The 23582-nt window shown below is 44.7% G+C and overlaps 2 protein-coding genes across 7 annotated transcripts in view; one reads left to right on the top strand and one right to left on the bottom strand.

Moving 5' to 3' along the window:
* ABCF1 (ATP binding cassette subfamily F member 1) overlaps positions 1-16454 on the top strand; it is a 48057-nt gene extending 31603 nt beyond the window's left edge. For 5 of the 6 annotated variants that reach the window (XM_081320070.1, XM_081320068.1, XM_081320069.1 and 2 more), the window contains 12 exons: positions 93-241; positions 718-801; positions 3206-3330; positions 6108-6220; positions 9630-9801; positions 11502-11576; positions 12303-12373; positions 12601-12633; positions 13189-13357; positions 14391-14455; positions 14646-14718; positions 15911-16454. In XM_081320070.1, the coding sequence (XP_081176196.1) occupies positions 93-241; positions 718-801; positions 3206-3330; positions 6108-6220; positions 9630-9801; positions 11502-11576; positions 12303-12373; positions 12601-12633; positions 13189-13357; positions 14391-14455; positions 14646-14718; positions 15911-16077 (1296 nt within the window). In that variant the 3' untranslated portion in view covers positions 16078-16454. Of the gene's footprint in view, positions 1-92; positions 242-717; positions 802-3205; positions 3331-6107; positions 6221-9629; positions 9802-11501; positions 11577-11771; positions 11837-12302; positions 12374-12600; positions 12634-13188; positions 13358-14390; positions 14456-14645; positions 14719-15910 lie in introns of those variants that run through there. The other variant, XM_081320071.1, reaches the window with a different exon arrangement.
* The window catches only part of LOC308663573 (cholinesterase-like), a gene marked incomplete at its 5' end in the record, with an annotated part of 476398 nt that overhangs the window by 415318 nt on the left and 37498 nt on the right, over positions 1-23582 (bottom strand). The gene's annotated exons all lie outside the window — the stretch shown is intronic.

The following is a 23582-nucleotide window of genomic DNA, read 5'->3' as shown; positions in this document are numbered from 1 at the left end:
AAGACCTGTCTCCGTCCTATCCTAACCCTGACCTTAACTCTAGCACCTGGAACGGCCTGTGATACTTACATGCCCTTTCCTAATTCTTCCAGGTCTACGAGGAACTGCGGGCTACAGGAGCAGCGGCAGCAGAGGCCAAAGCTCGGCGAATCCTGGCTGGGTTGGGCTTCAACCCTGAGATGCAGAATAGGCAAACCAAGAAATTCTCAGGAGGTTGGCGGATGAGGGTCTCCTTGGCCAGGTAATTGTTGAAAGCTGAATATCAGCCAGAAGGATGGAAAAATAACGTGGTGACTACTCCAAAGCAATGCTGGCTTCAGATGATGAACGCTGCATTTTAACGCATCTGGAGAAGACCAGCTTGAGAAGCTTTCTGCCGGATAGACCAGTGTTTGGGCTTGGTCAGAAGCACCTCCCAAACCCCTGTTGATCTTCCTAAAAGTAATAGGAGAGATCTTGCCTTGGTTTAGAGTACTTGGTTTCACATGGCAACCAAATCCAAAACTCAAGAAACTCTTATGGCTTCGTATCCAATCCATAGCTTCCAAATTTATCCTTTTTTGGAGTGCTCCCTCACGGCTTCTTCTGTCTCCTTCCTTGAGTCTCAGATACAAGTAGTCCTCGAATTACAGTTGGTCACTTACCAAGCGTGCAAAGTTTTGACCGACTCTGAAAATGGGACTTCTGACCCGATCATTTCTTTCTTTTTTTTTCCAGAGCCTTGTTCATGGAGCCCACATTGCTGATGCTTGATGAACCTACCAATCACTTGGATCTCAACGCGGTCATTTGGCTTAATAAGTAAGTCACCAGCTAAGCACCCTGGGGAAGAGAAAGTCATTTGCTCTGCCTTTAAGTCTCCTTCAAGTTATGGGACATAGTTACAGAGCAGATAAATAGCTTGGCAAAATCCCAAAAGAATATAGTAAGGATGTGTGTGTGGGCCACATGTAAACAAAACTTCTTTTACTCTTACCTATTGTTTCTCTTAATGACGCTGGAAGTGGTTCTAGCAGCATATAAAGAGATTGCGTACACATTTGCAAAATTTATTGTCTATAATGCATTATTACATGCCATCTTTTGTTTCATTAAATCAATTTCTGACCTGCCTTTCCATCTGTCAACAGACTCGGGGCAGCTATCAGCACAATATGATAGTAGCATTTAAAAACAAATGTATGTATCTGAATATTGTGCCAAATACAGCAGATGCTAATACCTTAGCTGAATGAAACAGAAATAATGAAATGTATTATTCAGGGCTTTTTTTCTGTAACACTAGTTGCACCATTCTCATATTTACATTCTCAGTCACATAGAGATATATCTCGGGGTAAGAGCATCCTGTCACACAGCATCACAGTCTGGTTTGGAAGCATCACTGCTTCAGACAGGAAGGCGGTGCAGAGAGTGGTGAGGATGGCCGAAAAGATCATTTGGCAGTTCCCTCCCTCCCATCCAGGACATAGCACAGAAGCGTTGCTTGAGCAGGGTCTGCAAGATTATCTGGGACACTACTCCATCCTCTTCACAACCTGTTTTCCTTGTTACCTTCTGGGAGGAGGCTCCGTGGTATCTGCAGCAGAACATCCAGATTCAGCCATAGTTTCATTCCATACAGCATTAACCTTGTGAACTCTCAAGCTTCCTCCTTCCGTTATATATTTAAGATGGACAGTATTTAATATTTATTTGTTATGTATATGTAGGGGTGTGTGTCTATACATATGTGTATATAGTATGGTTAGGTGTGTGTCATATAAGAGCCTTGGTGGAGCAGTGGGCTAATGCCTCCTTAAGTAACACCAGCTGCCTGCAATTAGTGCAGGTTCGCATCCCACCAGGCTCAAGGTTGACTCAGCCTTCCATCCTTCCGAGGTAGGTAAAATGAGGACCCAGATTGTTGGGGGCAATTAAGCTGACTTTGTAATAATGCCGCTTGGGAGGGTGAAAGCCCTAATAAGCAGGCATATACATAGAATGAAGGCTACTGCTAAGCTTGTAAGCCGCCCTGAGTCTTCGGAGAAGGGCGGGATATAAATGGAATTAAAATAAAAAATAAAAATAAAAATATATGTGTTCCACTTTGAGAGCGGGCAACTAAATTTCATTTTTGATGTGTGCCGTTTTGCCCACAGTAAAAAAAATAACAATAAAAATTGTCTTATTGAAGTCAGTCCTAATGTAGAACAGCCCACTCTTTGTTTAGCGACTATCTCATTGACCATTCACAAATGCAACAGTAATCATAATAAAAAAAATGTTTTTCAACCAATGTGCCTGACAACAAAAGCCTTCAATGAGGAACTGATTAAGGTCTGGCCAGTTTCAGGCAGTAGCTGAGGGTTCTAATGAATGAATTAAGGTCACAGAGCTTATGCTGTTAATTTACCTTTAACACTTTTTAGGGCCATACTGCACCATGGAAAGAAGCAGCTCATGGAGAGAGATCTAGCTTGTATATGCAGTCTTTTCACCCTCAATAAAAGGGAGGGGGAGTGGTCAAGCACAAGACGCTGTGTGAAAGCACAAGACACTAAAATGAGATAGCAGCAATCGGTGATCCTCACATTGTGTCTCTCAGTCAAGTGGTCATTTAGTGACCGTTCCACTTAACAACCAAGTTGTGGTACCACAGTGTGGTCGCTAAATGAGGGGAGGGTAAAGTAGTTGTAACTGTTACTATTTTAATTGTTCTGTACCAGCCTGCTACCGGCCCTGCAGAAAAGGCAGGGACAACCCCTTTTACAAGAAGGCAAGAGGCTGGAATTACGCCTGCCAAATTTATTGCTACAAAAACAAATAGAACAAGACACAAACCAAGAAACAGGAGCTTTTCAAGCGGTTGCCTTCAGCAAACCAGCCCTCCCACGCATTTCCCCTTAAATACAGTTCAGGGCATGGCTTCTCTCTGCCTCCTTCCGAGGAGCCCCATTGCCTTCCTCTGTTTACTCCTGATTGACTGCCTCCTGCGTCGGGCGTCCTTAAACAGGGCCAGCTGTGGGTCATCTTCATCCACGCTGTCAGGCTCACACAGCTGGGTCTGCGTCGTGACCAGATGAGAGGGGCCTGGCTGAGGACTCTCATCAAGCTCTTCAACACCCCTCTCCTCCTCCTCCTCTGAGTCATCCGACCCAACTGCCGAACCCACAGGCTGACCCTGAATCACAACATTAATTCCCTTCTGTTCTTCTTCTTTCAGCTACCTCCAGACATGGAAGAAAACCCTTCTCATCGTTTCCCATGACCAGGGATTCTTGGATGATGTGTGTACAGATATCATCCACTTGGACATGCAGAAACTTTTCTACTACCGGGGAAATTATAGTGAGTAGTGATAAGGGTTAGGGGAAGGTGGCTTTGTGAGATGGACAGCTATATCAAGCTAAATAAAATAAATAGATAAAAGTGGCAAATACAAAGAACGAGGGAACCCAGCTGGCAAACACATAAAATGTGTAATTCTTACATTCGTAATGTGAAAATCTGTATTTCAAGCCACAAAGTTTGAGTGTTTGCTTTTAAAATCCATTTTAAAGAAATGATTTTTGAAAACCAGCGTTCAGACTTCATGATTTCAAATACAGATTTCTAAAACAATGAACCCAAGAAGTTATCCTACTTTGAAGATGTTATCTTAAAATGACCCATCCGCTTTTAATTAAATGTCAAATGTTTTGAATTGCTGGGTGTTTTTGATGAGTGAGAAAATGCTCAGTGTTGCAAGCTGCTGTGCTTCACAGATATTGATCTGGTTCCCTGGAACATTACTTAATGCTGCTGTATGTGACTTTTAATACTTTTTTCCTGCTTTGGGAGGGTGGGGGGGAATCCAGGACAGAATTTAATGTTTCATTTGTCCCTTGAAAAGGTAAAATGAAAGGGGGTTATTGCAAAAATGGCGGAAGACCCAGAGCACAGCTGCTGGAGAAATAACTGGGATGTTGCTGTTTTAGGGGTGACCTTAACTTGAATAAGTTGCTCCCTTCAAAGAGATATATATATTTTTTTCCAGACTGCTTTGGAGTGAGAGGCTGCTTTAAAGATATTTAAGTGGGTTTACTCCTGAGTGAGGTTCAAAAGACTGTTTGCAAATTATTTCTAGGTCCTAGGCAAAATTCATTATGGGCTCATCAAATCTACCCCCTTGCCAAATTCTCTGCATTACAAATAATCCATAACTTACAGCCACAATTGAGCCAAAACCTTCCGTTACTAAGCAAGGCAGTTGTTAAGCGAATCGTGCTCCATTTTACGATCCTCTTTCCCAACTTTGTTAAGTGAATCACTGCAGTTGTTAAGTGAATCGTGTCATTAAGTGAATCTGGCTTCCCCCATTGACTTTGCCTACTGGAAGCCAACTGAGAAAGTTATAAATCAGTGCCACTGTCATAAGTACATGCCAGTAGCCAAGTGCCCAAATTTTTATCGTGTGACCTTGGGCCTGCTACAACGGTCATAAGTGTGAAAATCAGTCATAAGGCATTTTATTCAGTGGTGCTGTAACTTTGAATGGTGGTAAGTTGAGGACTGCCTGTAGTCCCTGGTCCATTTTTCCCCTTCAAAACATAGGAGCTTTAAAATCTCTGGGTTTCAACTCCCAGAGTTCTCAGCCAGCTATGCTGTAGTCTAGGAACTAAAAATCCACACGTCTATCTTAAAGTTGTCAGCATTAAGAAACACTGTCCTAATCAAATAGATTGATATTCCAGAGGGACAAAGGAGGGGCCTGAAATAAACTGAGATTTGGATCCTAAAAATGAATTAAAATATATTTTGAAGCTGAAATAATCACCAGAAGCTTCAGATCTTTAAATGCCTGAAGTCGCGATCTTACAGGGAAGGGAGATCTGAAGTAGCCAGGAGCTCACTGAATGTGTTCCTCATCATCCTGTTCTTTTTTTTAAAAAAAACATTTGTCCTTTCCCCTTGAGTCTGGTTGATGGCTTGGTGGCCTTTTTTATTTTTTAACGGCAGATTTACTTGTTTTACTGCAGAGTCAGGACCAGTTGTAAATTAACAAGCAGAAATCTGCTTTCAGGCTCTGGATCAGTCATCAGGGCCAAAAGTTTAGTCTTGCGAGCTTTCAGGCTGGCACTGCAGTCCATCCTCTGGGAACTTCTCTCTAGCAGAATGTCAGCTTATCAAGTACTTAGGCGGTGAGGGCTTGGCAGCACAAGGAAACAACAGCCAACACTTGCCGTGTTTCCCCGAAAATAAGACCGGGTCTTTTTTTTTCTTTTCTTTTTTTTTGCCTCCAAAAGAGGCACCAGGTCTTATTTTCAGGGTAGGCCTTACCTCATCTCCGACACTGACAGCCCCACCCAGCCGGTCCACTTCTTCTGGGGCCAAAGTTTTGCAGCTGCATTCGGGCCTGCATTTTGCAGTCAGGCCTTTCCAGAAGGCCTAAGCAGCCAAGTAGCGAGCTATGGGTTCAATCCATAGCTTGGTGTTCAGCTGCTGAGGTCTTACAGAACTGAGCTACGGATTGAATCCGTTCTTGGCTGCAAAGGCCTTCCGGAAAGCCCTATGACTGAGAAATGCAGGCCTGGCCGCAGAAGAGGCCGCAGAAGAAGAAGTGGGCTGGCAAGGAGAGGCCTGGCTGCAAGGTAAGTGGATGCAGAGCGGGTGGGGCAACTCCACACACCCCACCCTAGCTTGATTTTTAGGTGTGTGCCTTGCCCCCAAACTAGGGCTTATTTTGGGGATAGGGCTTATATTGGGCCCACCCACCCCCAAAATCAAACTAGGGCTTATTGTTGACGTAGGCCTTACTTTCTGGGAAACACGGTAATAGCCAGCCATCAGCACCTCTATCGACATCTAAAAAGCCACATACAACAGGCATCACACCACATACAGAATAGCCCAAAAGACACACACTGCTAGAGAGAAGTTCCCTGGGGAGGGGAGTCCAAAAGCTCGGAAGACAAAACTTCTGGCGCGGTGACCAACCCAGATCGGATCCTGCAACATTATCCTGGGGCATGTATAGTCTCACCTTCGTTTGTCAGAAACCGGCCTCTTCCCTTGTTCAGTGATACCAAGCTGTCCAGCAGGGTGGGGATGGAGAAATAGGCTTAACCTTCTCATGTCCCTGGCAGTGACTTTCAAGAAGATGTATCAGCAGAAACAGAAGGAGCTGCTCAAGCAATATGAGAAGCAAGAGAAGAAGCTCAAAGACCTGAAGGCCGGCGGGAAGTCGACAAAGCAGGCAGTAAGTGTGTAGCTGTGCCAAAGTACAGGACTTGCTGGCTGAAAAATGTTGTGCAACCACCCTTTTAGCTGAAGTAACTTGAGGAAGCAGGATAGTTATGCTGAGTTAAATCTGCAGTTCTTCCTTGCATTCTCTGGATGCCAAAGCTATCATAAGCTACTGCTAAGCTTGTAAGCCGCCCTGAGTCTTCGGAGAAGGGCGGGATATAAATGTAATAAAAATAAAATAAATAAATAAATAAATAAAAGTAGTCCTCATCTAGCGGCAACAATTCGGACTGACAGCTCTGTGATGGCGGTGGTCCCTAAATGAAGCTGTGCCCTTTCTGATCTTATTTCAACATCTTGGGCTTTACAGACCTGCAGAGGTCGTAAATGTAGGATTGGTTATGAAATTATTTATATTTCCTTTACCTCTATAGCTGCGAATGGTTACCGCCTGAGGCAGTTGCTAACTGAGGACTATCTGTAATGGTGATTAAAAAAAAGCTCACCTTAAGTTTCTGGAGGTCTGGATTCTTCTTCCAGCAGGGAAGAGGAGAGAAGATTGACTCATAAGTAAATTTGCCATTTTTAGGTGGGCTTACTTGAAAATGAGCATCCTTGCTCTCACAGGAGCAGAATATACAACCAAAGGCAGGGGTAGGCAACCTCGGCTCTTTTATGACTCATGGACTTCAACTCCCAGAATTCCTGAGTCAGCTATGCTGGCTCAGGAATTCTGGGAGTTGAAGTCCATGAGTCATAAAAGAGCCCAAGGTTGCCTACCCCTGACCAAAGGAGTTCTTGGGGCACTCTGAGCACAGCCCTCCTTATCAGTGTTATGACACCCTATCTCAGAGGTCTGCAACCTTGACAACTTTTAAGACTTGTGGACTTCAGCTCCCAGAATTCTTCAGCCAGCTTTGCTGGCTGAGGAATTTGGGAGCTGAAGTCCACAAGTCTTAAAGTTGTCAAGGTTGCAGACCCCTGCCCTAGCTTAATTGAGAAGGCCAACTAATACAGCTATACCCTGTTTAATCTGGGATACAGTTGCAAGAAAAAGTATGTGAACCCTTTGGGATTACGTGGAGTTTTGCATGAATTGGCCATAAAATGCGCTCTAAACGTCATGTAAGTCACAACAATAGAAAAACACAGTCTGCTTAAAATAATACTACACAAACATTAGCTGTTGTCATGTTTTAATTGAACATAAGATGGAAACATTCACAGTGCAGGGTGGAAAAAGTATGTGAACCCCTAGCCTAATGACTTCTCCAAGAGCTAATTGGAGCCAGGAGTGAGCCAACCTTGACTCCAGTCAGTGTGATGATATTGGATGTGTTGCTGACAGCTGTCCTGCCCTTTAAAAACACACACCTCTTTTGGGTTTACTGGTCTCAAGAAGCACTGTCTAATGTGAACCATGTCTCGCAGAAAAGAGCTCTCAGAAGACCTACGATCAAGAATTGTTGACTTGCATAAAGCTGGAAAGGGTTACAAAAGTATCTCCAAAAGCCTTGATGTTCATGTGTCCACGGTAAGACAGACTGTCTACAAATGGAGTAAGTTTAGCACTGTTGCTACTCTCCCTAGGCGTGGTCATCCTGTAAAAATGACTGCAAGAGCACAGTGCATAATGCTTAATGAGGTAAAGAAGAATCCTAGAGTGTCAGCTAAAGACCTACAGAAATCTCTGGCACATGCTAACATTTTTGTTGACACATCTACAATAAGGAAAACATTAAACAAGAATGGAGTACATGGGAGGACACCACGGAGGAAGCCATTGCTGTCCAAAAAAAATATTGCAGCACGTTTGAAGTTTGCAAAAGAGCACCTGGATGTTCCACAGCACTACTGGCAAAATATACTGTGGACAGATGAAACCAAAATTGAGTTGTTTGGGAAAAACACACAACACTACGTGTGGAGAAAAAAAAGGCAAAGCACACCAACATCAAAACCTCATCCCCACTGTAAAACATGGCAGAGGGAGCATCATGGTTTGGGGCTGCTTTGCTGCCTCAGGGCCTGAACAGATTGTTGTCATTGATGGGAAAATGAATTCCAGAGTTTATCAGGACATTTTGCAGGAAAACGTATGACCATCTGTCTGCCAACTGAAGCTCTGCAGAGGATGGGTGATGCAACAGGACAATGACCCAAAGCATACAAGTAATTCAACAAAACAATGGCTTCAACAGAACAGAATATCCCTTCTGGAGTGGCCCAGTCAGAGTCCTGATCTCAACCCGATTGAAATGCTGTGGCATGACCTTAAGAGAGTGATTCATACCAGACATCCCAAGAATATTGCTACACTGAAACAGTTTTGTGAAGAGGAGTGGTCCAAAATTACTCCAGATCGTTGTGCAGGTCTGATCTGCAACTGCAGGAAACATTTGGTTGAGGTTATTGTTGCCAAAGGAGGGTCAACCAGTTATTAAGTCCAAAGGTTCACGTACTTTTTCCACCCTGCACTGTGAATGTTTCCATCTTATGTTCAATTAAAACATGACAACAGCTAATGTTTGTGTAGTATTATTTTAAGCAGACTGTGTTTTTCTATTGCTGTGACTTACATGACGTTTAGAGTGCATTTTATGGCCAATTCATGCAAAACTCCACGTAATCCCAAAGGGTTCACATACTTTTTCTTGCAACTGTATACTCTGAAGCCCCTTCTGATTGTACTAACAGAATACTAACAACATGCCAGTTGTTAAGCGGTTGTCACATGACCAACCTGATTTTTTTTTAAATTTTTTTGCAGTGGTCCTTAAGTGAACCACCACGATTTTCCTGCTTTAGCAAGGCCAGAAGACCTCCAAGGTCCCTTCCAATTCTTGTTACTCCCTTAATTGTTACAACTTCAAAGTTTCTTTTCTCCTACAGTTTCCGATCGTTGAGCAAATCGTTACAATGGGCATTTTGTGAGAAATGCCGATTTCCATTTTACAAAAGTCATTAAATTGTGGTCACGTGACTGGAAAACGAAGGCTAGCTGCGGAGTGGAGTGTCCGGCGTGTGATCACGTGACTGCAGAGGAGGGAACCTCCTCAGAAGTTTTGGGTCATAAAGTAACCTTTGGGAGGGGGCGTCGTTAACTTCAAAGGGTTGGTAAGGAACTGGTCATCAGTCGAGGACTACCTGTAGGCCACCCATGTTTCGTCCTGTTGGAGATTGGCAAATCTGAGATCACCCGTGAGAAGAGCCGATTCCAACTCTTGTCAGAAATCCCGAGTCCTGCCCGTTTGGGGCCGTTGGAATCCCTGCCACGGTTCTCGGCACTAAAAGAAAGAAAGAAAAAATACCTTTCCTTTTGAAAAAATAATACGTTCCTGTGCCCATCTTGTCTCCCTTCCATGCCCCCCAAAAAAGGAAGGGCAGCCTGTTCCTCTTGTAACCTGTCTTACTTGGCCCAGGAAAAGCAGACGAAGGAGGCCTTGACGCGGAAGCAGCAGAAATGTCGCAAGAAGAACCCGGATGAGGAATCCAACGAGGCCCCCGAGCTCCTGAAACGGCCCAGAGAATACACCGTGAAATTCACCTTTCCTAACCCACCGCCTCTTGCCCCGCCCATTCTGGGCCTCCACGGTAGGGCCTTTTTTTTTGGAGGGCAAATTGTAAGGAATGGGGTGCAGGGAAAGGATCAGGAGCCTTCAGAGGAGTGAGTGATTTTCTGGGGGTGGGGGTGGGGGGACAAAGAAACAAAAATCTCTTGTCAACAATTCTGAACTTTATTTCCTCCCCCTTCAAGCGGTGGCTCAGTGGGTTAGGACGCTGAGCTTGTCAATCAGAAGGTCGGCAGTTTGACGGGTCGAATCCCGAGTGCCACGTAGCAGAGTGAGCACCTGTCACGCGTCCCAGCTTCTGCCAACTTAGCAGTTCGAAAGCACGTAAAAATACAAGTAGAAAAATAGGGACCACTACGGTGGGAAGGTAACAGCGTTCCGCGCGCCTTTGGCGTCTAGTCATGCCGGCCACATGACCACGGAGGTGTCCTCGGACAAGCACTGGCTCTTCGGCTTTGAAACGGAGATGAGCACCGGCCCCTAGAGTTGGAAACGACTAGCACGCATGTGCGGGGGAACCTTTACCTTTTTTCAAGCATTTTAGGAGAGGGAGGGAAGTTGAATTTCCGGCTGTTGCTAAACTACAACTCCCAGTGTCCCTTGCTCTGACTAGGCTGGCTGAGGCGTCACAGGAGAGGAATGCTTGATTTCTTGTGGGTTGAGCCCTTATATCAGGCAGCCCATGTGACTTAGGTTAAGTTCCTGCCCTAGTTTTTGCTAATCCCAGATGGCCAGGACAGGATTTTGCTCACGGATTGCTAATGGATGGAGAAATCATTGAGATCTGTGCCGTCGCTCAGCTTCCCTGATGCTAGAAAACGGGCGCAATAACAGCGTGTCTGCATGTGCCAAGGATTCTATCAATAGGATGAGCGTATAGTTAGTTCCCGACTTAACAGTTGTAATGGAGCCTGCTCATCACAGTTGTACGTCATGACAGTTATGTGACTGACCTGATTTTACGACATTTTTATGACCACCTGAAACGTGGTCACTTGACAGGGGAGGGTGGCTGTTGGAACTTCAGATCCCGGTTGTAAGTACCATTTGCTGCGGGGGTGGGTCTGTTATCACTTCAGTTATAAGTCGAGGACTACCTATAGGAATTAATGGAGTGAGAGATCAGGTGTCAGGGACACTGTAGGATAGCAGTCCGTGTAACCTCCTGGTTTGGGATTCCTAACGATTTCTTTTGTATGTTGCCTTCCTATCATGCTTGCAGCTAGTAACCGTTGCCCAGAGGGAGAAGCTGCCTTCATAATGGCTGCAACACATGCACACTGCATGCCAGGGGGATTTTCAGGAAAAGGGCTGGCAGCCCATTCAACAGAGAATGGCAAGCTTTGCTGTCCTTTTAAGTACATGGGTTACTGATTTCTGTAAGCTTTTATTATCTGCTAGGGATCGGTTTCCCGGAGCAGCTTGCATACCATCAGTGGGTCAGTTCAAAGCCAAGCGTAATCCCTTTCATTGAGATTGTCAGTCCAGCACTCAAGATCAAGATGGGACAGGGATGATGGATGAGCTTAAAAATCCCAACAACGTCAGTTCCAAATTCTTAATGTTCAGTCTAAGCTCTGCTATTCTAACCAGCTGGGCTAAGAACTGATTTTTTTCAGTCTGGGTGTTAACTTGCTGCTGTTCTATCTAAACCTTACTTCCATGTTCTTGAGAAAACATTTTTCCCCCTTTTGATCCTTATCCCCTTGCTTTTTCTTTTAGCTGTGAACTTCAGTTACGAAGGGCAGAAGCCCCTCTTCAAAAATTTGGACTTTGGAATTGACATGGAATCACGAAGTAAGTGATGTGGAAGGAGCAAAGGGAAGGTTTTCGTGCTGTCAGACTTCTGCGTGTGGGTATAATTTGTGTTTCTTTGTTTCTAAGGGGGGGGGGAAATCCTCACCAGGACTTTCTCTTTTTAATCATTTAAAAGTGCTGCAAGCTGGGAAAAGTCACTTCTGGCTCCTGCTTGTCATTTAATTTCCTTCACAGGTGTTCCTCAACTTACTACCACAACTTGAGCCCAGATTGTTGGGGGCAATAAGCTGACTTTGTAAAAATGCCGCTTGGGGGGGGGGCGAAAGCCCTAATAAGCAGGTATATACATAGAATGAAGGCTATTGCTAAGCACATTGTGCTTTAGATTGTAAGCCGCCCTGAGTCTTCGGAGAAGGGCGGGATATAAATGGGATTAAAATTAAAAATTAAAAAAAAATTCTGTTGCTAAGCAAGGCAGTTTAGTGAGTTTTGCCGTTTCGTCCCATTTTACAACCTTCCTTGCCTTTGTGTTTAGGTTAGCGGGACAGTCGTTAAGTGAATCTGGCTTCCCCCTTGACTTTGCTTGTCAGAAGGTTACATGATGCTGGGACATTGTTACTCTCATAAAAATACATGACAGTGCCAAGCACCCGAATTTTGATCAGCTGAACACGGGGATGTTTCAGTGGCTGTCATTGTGAGAAAAGGGCCATAAGTCATCTTGTTGCTAATGGTAATCCCTTCTCTCCTTTTCCTGCCTCTCAGTCTGTATCGTGGGCCCCAATGGGGTGGGGAAAAGTACACTACTATTGCTGCTAACTGGGAAGCTTACACCGGTAAGTACCATCTCTTCAGACTTTGGCTTCTCTTGGTGTGGATTGTCCTTGCCTGAGATTCCCTTGACTGTGTTTTGGGCCCCTTTTGATCGAGCCCCAATTGAGCGCAAGTGATTATTGGGGGAAGGCGATAGTATGAGTCTGTGAAAAAATGACTTCCCTTTTAATCTGATGGGATTGCGAACCATGGCAATGCTAACTTCCTGTTTTTCTCTCTCTCTTTCCAGACCAGAGGAGAAATGAGAAAAAACCACAGGCTAGTAAGTATGGATGAGATTTCAGTTGGGAGGTGGTCGGGAGGGCAGTGTATAATTTGAGGGGGAGCCATATTGGAGTGGAAAGCAGGGCTAGCAGTCAGGTTAGGAAGCCTTTGGTCATAGGAAGTGGTACACCCATGGGCAGTTGTTGCTTTGTGTTGGCGTACTCTGCTTGGAGGGGGGCTTGTTTGATTGAAGGATATCCAATATACCTTTTGGCCTTTCACATATTAGCGTGCCTGCAGGCAGCCTGCTTATTCATGTCCTCAACTTGGCGGTTGGGGCTTAGAGCAAAACCTCCTCCCATAATTTGGAGACTGTGATTTCAGGACAGCATCGTGTCCTAAATTAGAATTAGGCAACCTGGTATTTCTTATCCGATGTTTTGGATTACATCTTACAACATCCCAGCCAACATGAGCCAGTGACGAAGGGCTTATTCTAGCCCAGGAGAAGGCACCCTGAAATGCCAGCTGTGGCCTTGGGAACGGTGTGAGTTAAGCTTGAGTGCCCGTTTGAGGGAGGTTTCACCCAATTTTCCTCTTTTTCTCCTGGTAGAAAGTTGGCTTCTTCAACCAACAGTATGCCGATCAGCTGAATATGCAGGAAACGGCCACTGAATATCTTCAGCGCAATTTCAACCTGCCTTATCAAGATGCCCGTAAATGTTTGGGCCGGTTCGGTCTTGAGAGCCATGCCCACACCATCCAGATTTGCAAGCTGTCTGGTATGAGAAGCTTTTCTTGGGAGATGGGAAATGGGGGCGGGGTGGGGTGATGGCGGGTCAAGAGCTTCGCAAGAAAAGGCGGGAGCTGCTAGCATAGCTTTCTCTACTTTGGCACGTGCCAAATGTGCTGGATAATAAAAGCTGTAGCTAATCACACCTGGAGGGCACTGAGTGTTGGGAGCTTTAGTGCATAACAGTCCACCTGTGTCTTGAGCAGGACATAAGACACAGGCTGGAAAGATGGGTCAAGACTGAGACTTCAAAGAGGAATCGGGTTCTTGCGAAGCTCAGAAGCTCTGTTCTGTTCCAGCCTACGACCGGCCCTGTTTGTGTATCAGGGAAAACCCCTTTTTCCTTTTTACAGTCAATAGGCTGGAAAAACCCAACCCAAATTTATTTACAGTTCAAACAAAAAAGCAATAGAATAAATAAATCAAAATATCAAACAAGAGTTAAACAGAAGTAACAAGAACAGACCAGGACACACTAAGAATGTCTTCAAACGGTTGCCTTCAGCAACCAGCCCCGCCCACACCTTCCCCTTTTATTATCAGTCCCAAGGTGTGGCTTCTCACTGCCTTCTCCTCTCACTGAGTTGCCTCATTGATTTTCTCTGCTCTGCTCTTCTGGATTGCCTTCTGCTTCTAGCGTCTCTGAACAGATTCAGCTGTGACTCATCTAAGTCCGATACCTCATGCTCACACAGCTGGGCCTCATGAGGAACATGACTGGAGGGGCCAGGCTGAGAGTCCTGCAGTGCATCAGAACCTCCCTCCGACACCAAAGGCTCTCCAAAACCCTCCTCCTCCTCTTCCTCCTCCTCAGATTCATCGGATTCAGCTGTTGGGAGCACAGGCTGACACTGAATCACAACACTCTGATCCCGATGCCCCATTTATCCTTCCAGATGTCCTTTCAAATTCTGATAGCGAGATTTTATCTGCGTCAGTTTTGGGGAAGCGAGCATGTTTTTTGCTAATCTTCTAATTCCTCTTTTCTCTCCTTTGTTTTTTTTTCCCCTTCCCATTATCAGGGGGACAAAAAGCTCGTGTGGTATTTGCTGAACTGGCTTGTAGAGAGCCAGATGTCCTTATTCTGGTGAGTTTATCTACAAATCATCTATATTGAAGTCTGTAGTATTCTCCCCCAGCAAATCCAAATCGTCACCTTGTCTCCTTCTGCACTAGTGTGTTTCATAGGGTACCCAGCACCATTATCCCCTTGTGAAAGCTGAAAAGAAGACAAGAGTCCTTAAATGTCTCTTCGTTCCTTCCCCCCCTCCCCCCAGGATGAACCTACGAACAACCTGGATATTGAATCAATCGATGCCTTGGGAGATGCTATCAATGACTATAAAGGGGGTGAGTGAAAACTTGTTGGGCCTGAAATTCCTGTGGTGATAACACAAGACCCGTCACGCCCACCTCTGCTTGCTGTCCTTACCACTATGCTGTCCTTACAAATTTGAAGTAGAAGGGACCAAGCATTCCTAAAGTGACATTGGGTCTGTTCCATCCTGTCCCATATTTTACTTTGGTTATTGTAAACCAGGGGTCTTCAAACTTGGCTCTTTGATGACTTGTGGACTTCAACTCCCAAAATTCCTCAGCCAGGCATGCTGGCTGAGGAATTCTGGGAGTTGAAGTCCACAAGTCATCAAAGGGCCAAGTTTGAAGACCCCTGTTGTAAACCAACTTTGCTTTGTCCCAGGGGGTCTTCAAACTTGACCCTTTTATGACTTGTGGACTTCAACTCCCAGAATTCCTCAGCCAGGCATGCCTGGCTGAGGAATTCTGGGAGTTGAAGTCCACAAGTCATAAAAGGGCCAAGTCTGAAGACCCCTGCATCTATCCTATCCCTTGGCAAGAAGGGAAAGACTGAAAATCAAAGGCACCATCTTAATGCCTAAGAATGATCCGTTTCTGGTCAAGTCTCTATGAACGCCAGAACTAATAAATTTGTAGGTTAGGGTTGATTAACTGAATAATTTGTGCATGGCGCAATTGAAGCAGCAGGGCACAGCCACACTGGGCTTTGCTGCGGATCTGGAAGGCAGCATCCCCAAACTAAACAGAGCTAAGATTCCACGTTTTGAAGGGTTTTGAGGACACTTAATGATTCCTCAAGCTACCTCGAGGGTTAAAGTACTTAGGTGAATCCTTCATTTCCCCCAAACCCCTAGGGAAAAAGAAAGGATGTAAAGGTAAGCCAGAGTTTTAGGCTTGCTCCTTCTGGTGGTCACCAAAGAAATGTTGATGGGCTGCATATATATATATATATATTTTGCACCCTGTACCTACTTGCTATCTTAAGAAATAATTTAACCGATTAGATAAGTTTGGGGGAGCTTATTTGGGAGAAAAAGAAATCGCCAGGTTGCCTGCCTCTGCTTTAGTAACTGGAATTGCACTTGGGAGGTGGTTGGTTTACACTCCGTTCCGAATGGCATTCTTTTTTGCACAGCTCTTGAGCACATCCGAGGAAGGTGGAGTGGGTTGTTGTTATTTTTTTTATGGTAGCTTAAGGTCTTGCTAACCCTTCTGTCTTTTCCAGCGGTGATCATTGTCAGTCATGATGCCCGGCTTATCACAGAGACCAACTGCCACCTGTGGGTGGTGGAGGACCAGACAGTCAATCAGATCGATGGTGACTTTGAAGACTACAAGCGTGAAGTGCTGGAAGCCTTGGGTGAAGTCCTGGTCAATCGGCCAAAAGAATAAGGCCCTGAGAAGCGGAGCCAGCAGAACATGCACCGCCTCTTTCCATTTTTTCCAGGGGGAAACTCCGCCCTCTCAAGCAGCGGGCTTTTATTTATGTGACACGGAGGGACAGATTTGAACGTCTGCAAGAAATTAAAAACTCTGGATACTTTTAACTCTTCTTCCCTTCCTCTCCCAACCAGCATGGAAGTAAACTTACCAAAAAGGTAATGGGTGAATATCCCATCATGCCTTTCTTTCCCACCCACCCAGCAGACATTTTGGAAGACTACTTTCAATTTACAAATCTCTCTCCTTTCCTTCCACTATTTTGGGGAATAGTTGGAGCACAACGTTTAAACTTACTAAATTAAAAATGTGGCCGTCACTCTTGTGGATGGGCGTTTCCTGATTTCTTACATTTTGGACAATGCAGATAGTTCTCAACTTACAAGCACAATTGAGTCCAAATTTTTGTTGCTAAGCAGGACGGTTGTCAAGTGAGTTTCCCCCATTTTATGACCTTTCTCACCACAGTTGTTAAGTGAAACACTGCAATTTGTACATTAGTAACACAAGTGTTACTGCATTGAATCTGGCTTCCCCATTGACTTTGCATCTCAAAAGTTTGCAAAAGGGGATCACGTGACCCCAGGACACTGCAACCGTCATAAACAGGAGTCAGTTGCCAAGTGTCTTAATTTTGGTCACATGACCAGGGGGATGTCCTAACGGTCATAAGTGTAAAAAATGGCCATAATTCCTATTTTCAGTACTGTTGCAACTTTGAATGGTCACTAAATGAATTGTTGTAAGTCAACGACTAGCTATCGTTGCCTAGAAAAGCCGGTTGTTTGCCCGTTAAGTGTGGCTCTTCAAGTTTATTTATTACATTTTTATACCGCCCTTCTCCCGAAGGACTCAGGGCGGTGTACAGGGCAATAAATACAAAAACAGGATACAAAAGTTAAAAGCGAATTAAATAAATGCCCAAGGTTAAAACAATAATTAAGATGTATTAAAACCCCAACCCTAACCCATCAGACCAGGTCAGACTGCTCAAATAGATATGTTTTTAGATCGCGCCGGAAGGAGCGAAGGTCGGGGGCCGTCCGGAGCTGAACCGGCAAGCGGTTCCACAGGTCTGGTGCGCCCACAGAGAACGCTCTCCCCCTGGGGGCCACCAATCGACATTCTTTGATCGGAGGCACCCTGAGGAGGCCCTCTCTGTGGGAGCGCACTGGACGGAGGGAAGTTGACGCCGGCCGCAGGTGTTGCCGTAGGTAATCCGGACCCATGCCATGTAGGGCTTTGTAAGTCATTACTAACACCTTGAATCTCACCCGGAGGACAACTGGCAGCCAATGCAGCTCGCGGAGCAAAGGTGTAACATGGGAGTATCGGGAAACTCCCAGCACAACTCGCGCGGCTGCATTCTGCACCAGTTGGAGCCTCCGAGTGGACTTCAAGGGCAGCCCCATGTAGAGAGCATTACAGTAGTCTAGACGAGAAGTCACGAGCGCATGAGTGACTGTACGTAAGGCATCCCGGTCTAGATAGGGTCGCAACTGGTGCACCAGGCGAACCTGGGCAAAGGCCCCCCTAGTCACAGCTCCAATATGCTCTTCTAAGGAGAGCTGTGAATCTAGAAGGACCCCCAAGTTGCACGCCCTATCTACGGGGGGTAATAGCTCACCCCCCATGGCCAGAGATGGGATAATCAGAATTTCCCGGGATGCCGGCACGAACAGCCACTCAGTCTTGTCAGGGTTGAGTCGAAGCCTGTTCCTCCCCATCCAGACCCGGACCGCCTCCAGGCAGCGGGACATCACGTCGAGGGCATCACTGGGGTGGTTCGGGGTCGAAATAAAAAGCTGGGTATCATCAGCATATTGATGATACCCAACTCCAAAACCACGAATGATCTCACCCAGCGGCTTCATATAGATGTTGAACAGGAGAGGCGAGAGGACCGATCCCTGAGGAACTCCACAAATGAGAGGTCTCAAGGTCGATCTCTGCCCCCCTGCCAACACCGACTGCGAACGTCCCAGAAGGTAGGAGGAGAACCACTGGAGAACCGTGCCTCCCACTCCTAACCCCCTGAGACGTCGCAGCAGGATACCATGGTCGATGGTATCAAAAGCCGCTGAGAGGTCTAAAAGGACTAGGACAGAGGAGCAGCCCCTGTCCCGAGCCCGCCAGAGATCATTCACCAGTGCGACCAATGCCCTCTCCGTGCTGTACCCGGGCCTGAAACCCGATTGGTACGGGTCCAGATAATCAGCTTCCTCCAAGAACAAAGGGAGCTGATGCGCCACCACGCTCTCAACAACCTTCGCCAGAAAGCGAAGGTTGGAAACCGGACGATAGTTGTTTAATATTGCTGGGTCCAAGGCAGGCTTCTTGAGGAGGGGTCTCACCACCGCCTCCTTCAAGGCGGCGGGAAAACTATCCTCTGTATACACATACTGGTCCACTTTTTGGTGTGAATTGTGGAGAAAGCAACCAAAATGCACAATATTCAGTACTCTACTTCAATGCTTTTTCCTTCAGTTGGGAGAAATTCTGAGAGGACAGTGAAAATGTATTGTCTGTAGCAAGGGTCCCCAACCCCCGAGCCGTGGACCGGTATTGGGCTGTGGCATGCCAGCAACCAGTCTGCACAAACAAGCAAAGCCCCATCCGTGGGATGCAGGCAGCACACAAAACTACACACACACTGGTCCACGGAAAAACCTCTCTCCACAGAACCGGTCCCTGGTGGCCAAAAGGTTGGGGACCTCTGGTCTATAGAGGTTGTGATTGTCACTTCCGCAGCTTTTGAAGAAGGTTTAATGCACTTTTCTGTGGATTGCCAAAGGTTGGATTAAATCAGGGCTGTCAAACTGGTGGCCATGCCCACCCCGGCTTCACAAAGGCAAAAACTATCACAATAGGTCACATGATGCAAAAAAGTTTAACGCAATCCAAGTTTAACACCCGTGCATTAAAAGATCCTTGTGGTCCTTCCCAGCTCTATGATTCTATTGTTCTATGAGGCTACTATATGGAAGCAAGACCAATGGGAAAGAAAATGATCATAGCAATCTTTTCAGCTGTCCCTTTATCCCGAGAGACTCCTAACCTGGCAGCAGTCTTAAGTTCCAAAGGCTAGTCCACAGGTTTGTAACCCGCGGCTCTGGAGCCGCATGCGGCTCTTTCGGCCGTTCCCTGCGGCTCCCAGTCCTCTGCCATGTGCAGTCCAAAAAAAAAAAAAGTGGGACTAAAAAAGTTCAACCAATCAATTCAAATATGCAGGGTAGGTGCATATCTCGCCTTGGCTCCACTCTTCAGTCAAACCCTGTTCTGCGCATGCACGCATGTACATGCAGGCGCACACAGTTTTTGCGGCTCCCAGTTTTTCCTTTTGTGAGGGAACCGGTTCCGAGTGGCTCTTTCACTTTTCAGGTTGCTGACCCCTGGGCTAGGCAGTCCCCTTCCTTTTGGGTCTCTCTTAGAACTCTCATTGTTCCTCCTCATGGGCTAAGCTGCCTTCGGTTAAATAAGCCCTGGAGATCAAACATGTGAAGGGAATCTCCGTGAACCGTGCAGAATGGATGGAAAGCGAAAATGTAGTGGGCTGCTTATAGCCATATTTGAATTGGGAACCTCAAGTGAGTGTGTCTTTTCAAGCTACACCAGGGGTCTTCAAACCTGGCCCTTTTATGACTTCTGAGCTTCAACTCCCAGAATTCGTCTGGCTGAGGAATTCTGGGAGTTGAAGTTCACAAGTCACAAAAGGGCCGAGTTTGAAGACTCCCGAGCTACACACTCGTCCCGAAACTTGCAGAAGGTTAGACAGGTGCACTCGCTTTGTGCATCAACGCTCATGTTATTTGCCGATTTTTGGTTTCACCACCACCTCTGACCTTCAGTATTTATGTCTTTCCAATCCCATGGATCAACCGAGTTTGACCCAAGGCACTTGCTAAGTTTTTTTGTCCTACTCCATTAGGGCCACACTACCGTTTCCCCATAGTCCCCCTCAAAATGCTTCATAATAATAATCTAGTCCCACCCGCTTCCCAGATAGCAATAGGAAATAATCGTGGGGGGGGGGGGTATTTTGATTTGTTATTTTTTCTTTTTTTACACCTTAGGCAGAAATGCTTCTTTGGAATGTTTTTTTCACTTGCAATTTGATTTGATCTCAAAAACAAGACTTACACATCCCAGAGAAATTCGAACAATTTCTTAAGTAGTCTCCTGTTTCGGTCAACGTAGCCGTGAGCTTGGGCCAAATGCCTTTTCCACAAAGAAAATAGGTTTCAATCATTATATTTTTGATGAGATAAAACTGTTTTTCCAAGCGGTGGGCCGTAGGCAAAAGTCAGTAGTGTATTAAGTCTTTAGCGTTTGAATTAAAATCTGTTCAGATGACCTGCCGTTACCAGTAACGGGGAGGAAATACATGGCTGTATTTGCACTCCATTCATAGATGAAATGCCTTTCTGTACGTGGGCCAATAGCCAGACAATGGATGTTTCTGAGTAGTTGTAGGAGAGGAAAATATTTACAGCAAGAAGTCTTTGAAATTCCAATATCCAAGTTGTTTTCCTCCATTTTCTCTTTATTAAATTGTACATACCGAATTCATCCTCCAACGTTAATACAAATGTTAACATTGTTACCATTACAATTACAAGCAAGCAATATATAATACATAACATAAAGTAAAATTAAACGGGTATCTTGGTTTTTGTAGTGTCTTCAAAAAATTTTTCCAGGTTGTTTAAAATTTCCTTCCTTGCTGTAGGATAAAGATTGACTTCCTTGTTGACAGAGCAATACATAGCAAGTAGTAAATTGGATGGATTTAGCCTTCTGATATTACATGGTAATTAGTTGGCTTGCCCACCCCTGGAACAGCAAGGTCTTGGATCAATACCAGTATGTACTAAGGATGCTCCTTCAGCATTTGCCCAGATACACAACAGAGATTTGATTGGAGGCCACTGTGTCAGGGTGAACTGCCCCCTTTTGCTGTCCTTATAAGTCAATAAATAGCTTTCTAACAACCCACACCAGAATGCATAGTACAAAATGGAGTAGGCATACACCGTGTTTTTACCCCAGTCTTTTTACTCACATTTTAGCCTTTGCAGTCAGGTGATTTGTTATTGAAACTGACTCTTGGGAGAATCAAGAGCGAACATTTCCTTCCACCCTCAACTAAAAGTAAAATGTGGTCCTTTGTTTCCTGTTTACCTAATTCTGTGATGAATTTGTAGCTTTGCAAAAAAAACGCACTCGGAGACAATCACACCGAGCCTGGGTTAATTCTCTTGCAGTCATACAGATGTGCTTCACCTAAGTATTCTTTAGTTCAATAAAAGGTTTCAATAATGCTGCAAACGGTCATCTCTAGACCCAAACACCAATGCTGTTTGAGAATTCCCAGGGCATGCTGAGATACTAGCCTACAATCTGCACACTGTAATCAACCTCAAATCCATCCTGCATACAAGTGTTTATGATACTGGGCCAATTCACACAGCATGCTGTTACAATGTTCAGTTTGGGCTTAATGTTAGGTAGCCTAATCACTGCAGTTTTTAGCAACCATGATTTCATGGTATGGTTCTTGTAGCAAACCATGACTTAGTATAATGTGTAGAATCCCTGCCATTACAAGGACAACCTACAAGGAAATAGTATGTTTACTGCAGGGGGAAGATAATTGAGCGACAGGTAATAAGCATGCTTTATGCTAGGAATTAGCTACCTTTTAAATCAGCCTCTGTTTGCTTCATGTAGATTATTAAGTTTATATGCCGGCCATCTCACTGTTAAGAGGGACTCTGGGTGGTTTATGTAGTTTTAAACCGGAGATATAGTGATTTTCCTAGTAGATGTTTACAAATGGACTGTAGGCATAAGCAAACCAGTTGGTGTCATTTTAATAACTGCTGACCCAGATCCTTTATATGGACCTATACTTGATCCCACTTTCATTTCACCTCTTTGGAAGGAAGCAAAATTCCGCCCAAAGATTAGTCAGGATATTAACCATGGCAAAAACTCAAACTTAAGATTGATGCAGGTTTTTTTTTTTGTGGTCAATTATCCTGCCTTAGGGCAGTCCTGCAGAACATTAGTTTTCAACTGGCTGTTGTATGTGTGGATCAAATCTCCACCTACCTGAGGTTGTGTTACTTGCTAAGGCTAATGCACTACCATTGTTGTGTGGTTATTAAGATAAGCAACTTAAAAACTGTCAAAATTCTGTCTTCTAAGCTAGGGGTCTGCAACTTTTGACAACTTTTAAAACTTGTGGACTTCAGCTCCCAGAATTCCTCAGCTAGCTATGTTGGCTGAGGAATTCAGGGAGCTGAAGTTCAAGTCTTAAAAGTTGTCAAGGTTGCAGACCCCTGTACTAAGCCACCATTTGGATCATTTAAAATGGAGCTGAGCAATTAAGTGAATTCGTAGGAAATTCTTGTGTGAGGAGAAACTGACCTTAAGAGCTAGACACATGGTACTGTTTTTAACCATCGTTAGAAATGTATTTATATATTATTAAATATATATGCCACCCATCTCACCCTTAAAACTAGTTTTATTCTAAGTCAACGTTCTGTATTGTATTTTTGAGTTTTTTGGGGTTTTGGCCCTCAGCACTTTTCCTGTGGAAAAAAGGCAATGCTATGGAAGATAAACATGACTAACTCATTCTCTCCACACCAACTCACGGCTAATGGGTCCTCTCCAGGGAGCAAGCTCAGTAAAAGGCAAGACTTCTGAGGGGAATAGTACTTAAACTTGAGATAATCAGAAGCACAGTAGCATGAAAAAGCTAGAAAAGCTTAGCTATGGTTGAAAACAATGGTTACCATAAGGAGCAACTGGCCTTTTAAGTTCATTAATGTCCGGAACCTGGAGGGAGAATGCAAACTTCTCCAAATTATTTAAAAAAAACAGCTTTGTTCAACAGAATTAAAAAAAAATACAAGCAGAAAAGCCATGGTTTCAATCTTACATAACAAAATTATTTTTCACATAGTTTTCGTGTGGTACTTGGGAAGGATGGATGACATACGAGAAAAGATGACCTTGCAAGAATGTACTGCATGCTGTAAAAAAAAAACCACTTGATTTTTTTCCCCTTTAAAGTCATTTTGGTACCAAAAGTAAAGTCTTTTGTATATCTTGTAATATTTTACAAATGATTATACACGTCTTACTGGTTCCATTTGACTGCCTTTACCCCTGTGTACATACCACCTTCCAAAGAAACTCGTACTTATCCACCAAGTAACACCACTGTGGGTTGCAATCGTTTAGATTTAGAAGAATTTCTCTCCTAATTTTCCCTGGACTACATTTTGACTGAGGAAATATTTAGGCTATGTTCCTCTTCAGGACAATTTTCAAAACATTTTCAAACATTTTGTAAAAGGTATGGATACATTGGAACCTTTGGTGTTTCCTAGACACTTTCTGAAAGAATGTGTATGATCTTTGCCAAAATTCTTCCAAGAAAT

This window comes from Vipera berus (assembly GCF_964194415.1).
Source record: "Vipera berus genome assembly, chromosome: 2".
Classification (NCBI taxonomy): Eukaryota; Metazoa; Chordata; class Lepidosauria; order Squamata; family Viperidae; genus Vipera; species Vipera berus.
This window is presented reverse-complemented; position numbering and strand designations above follow the sequence as displayed.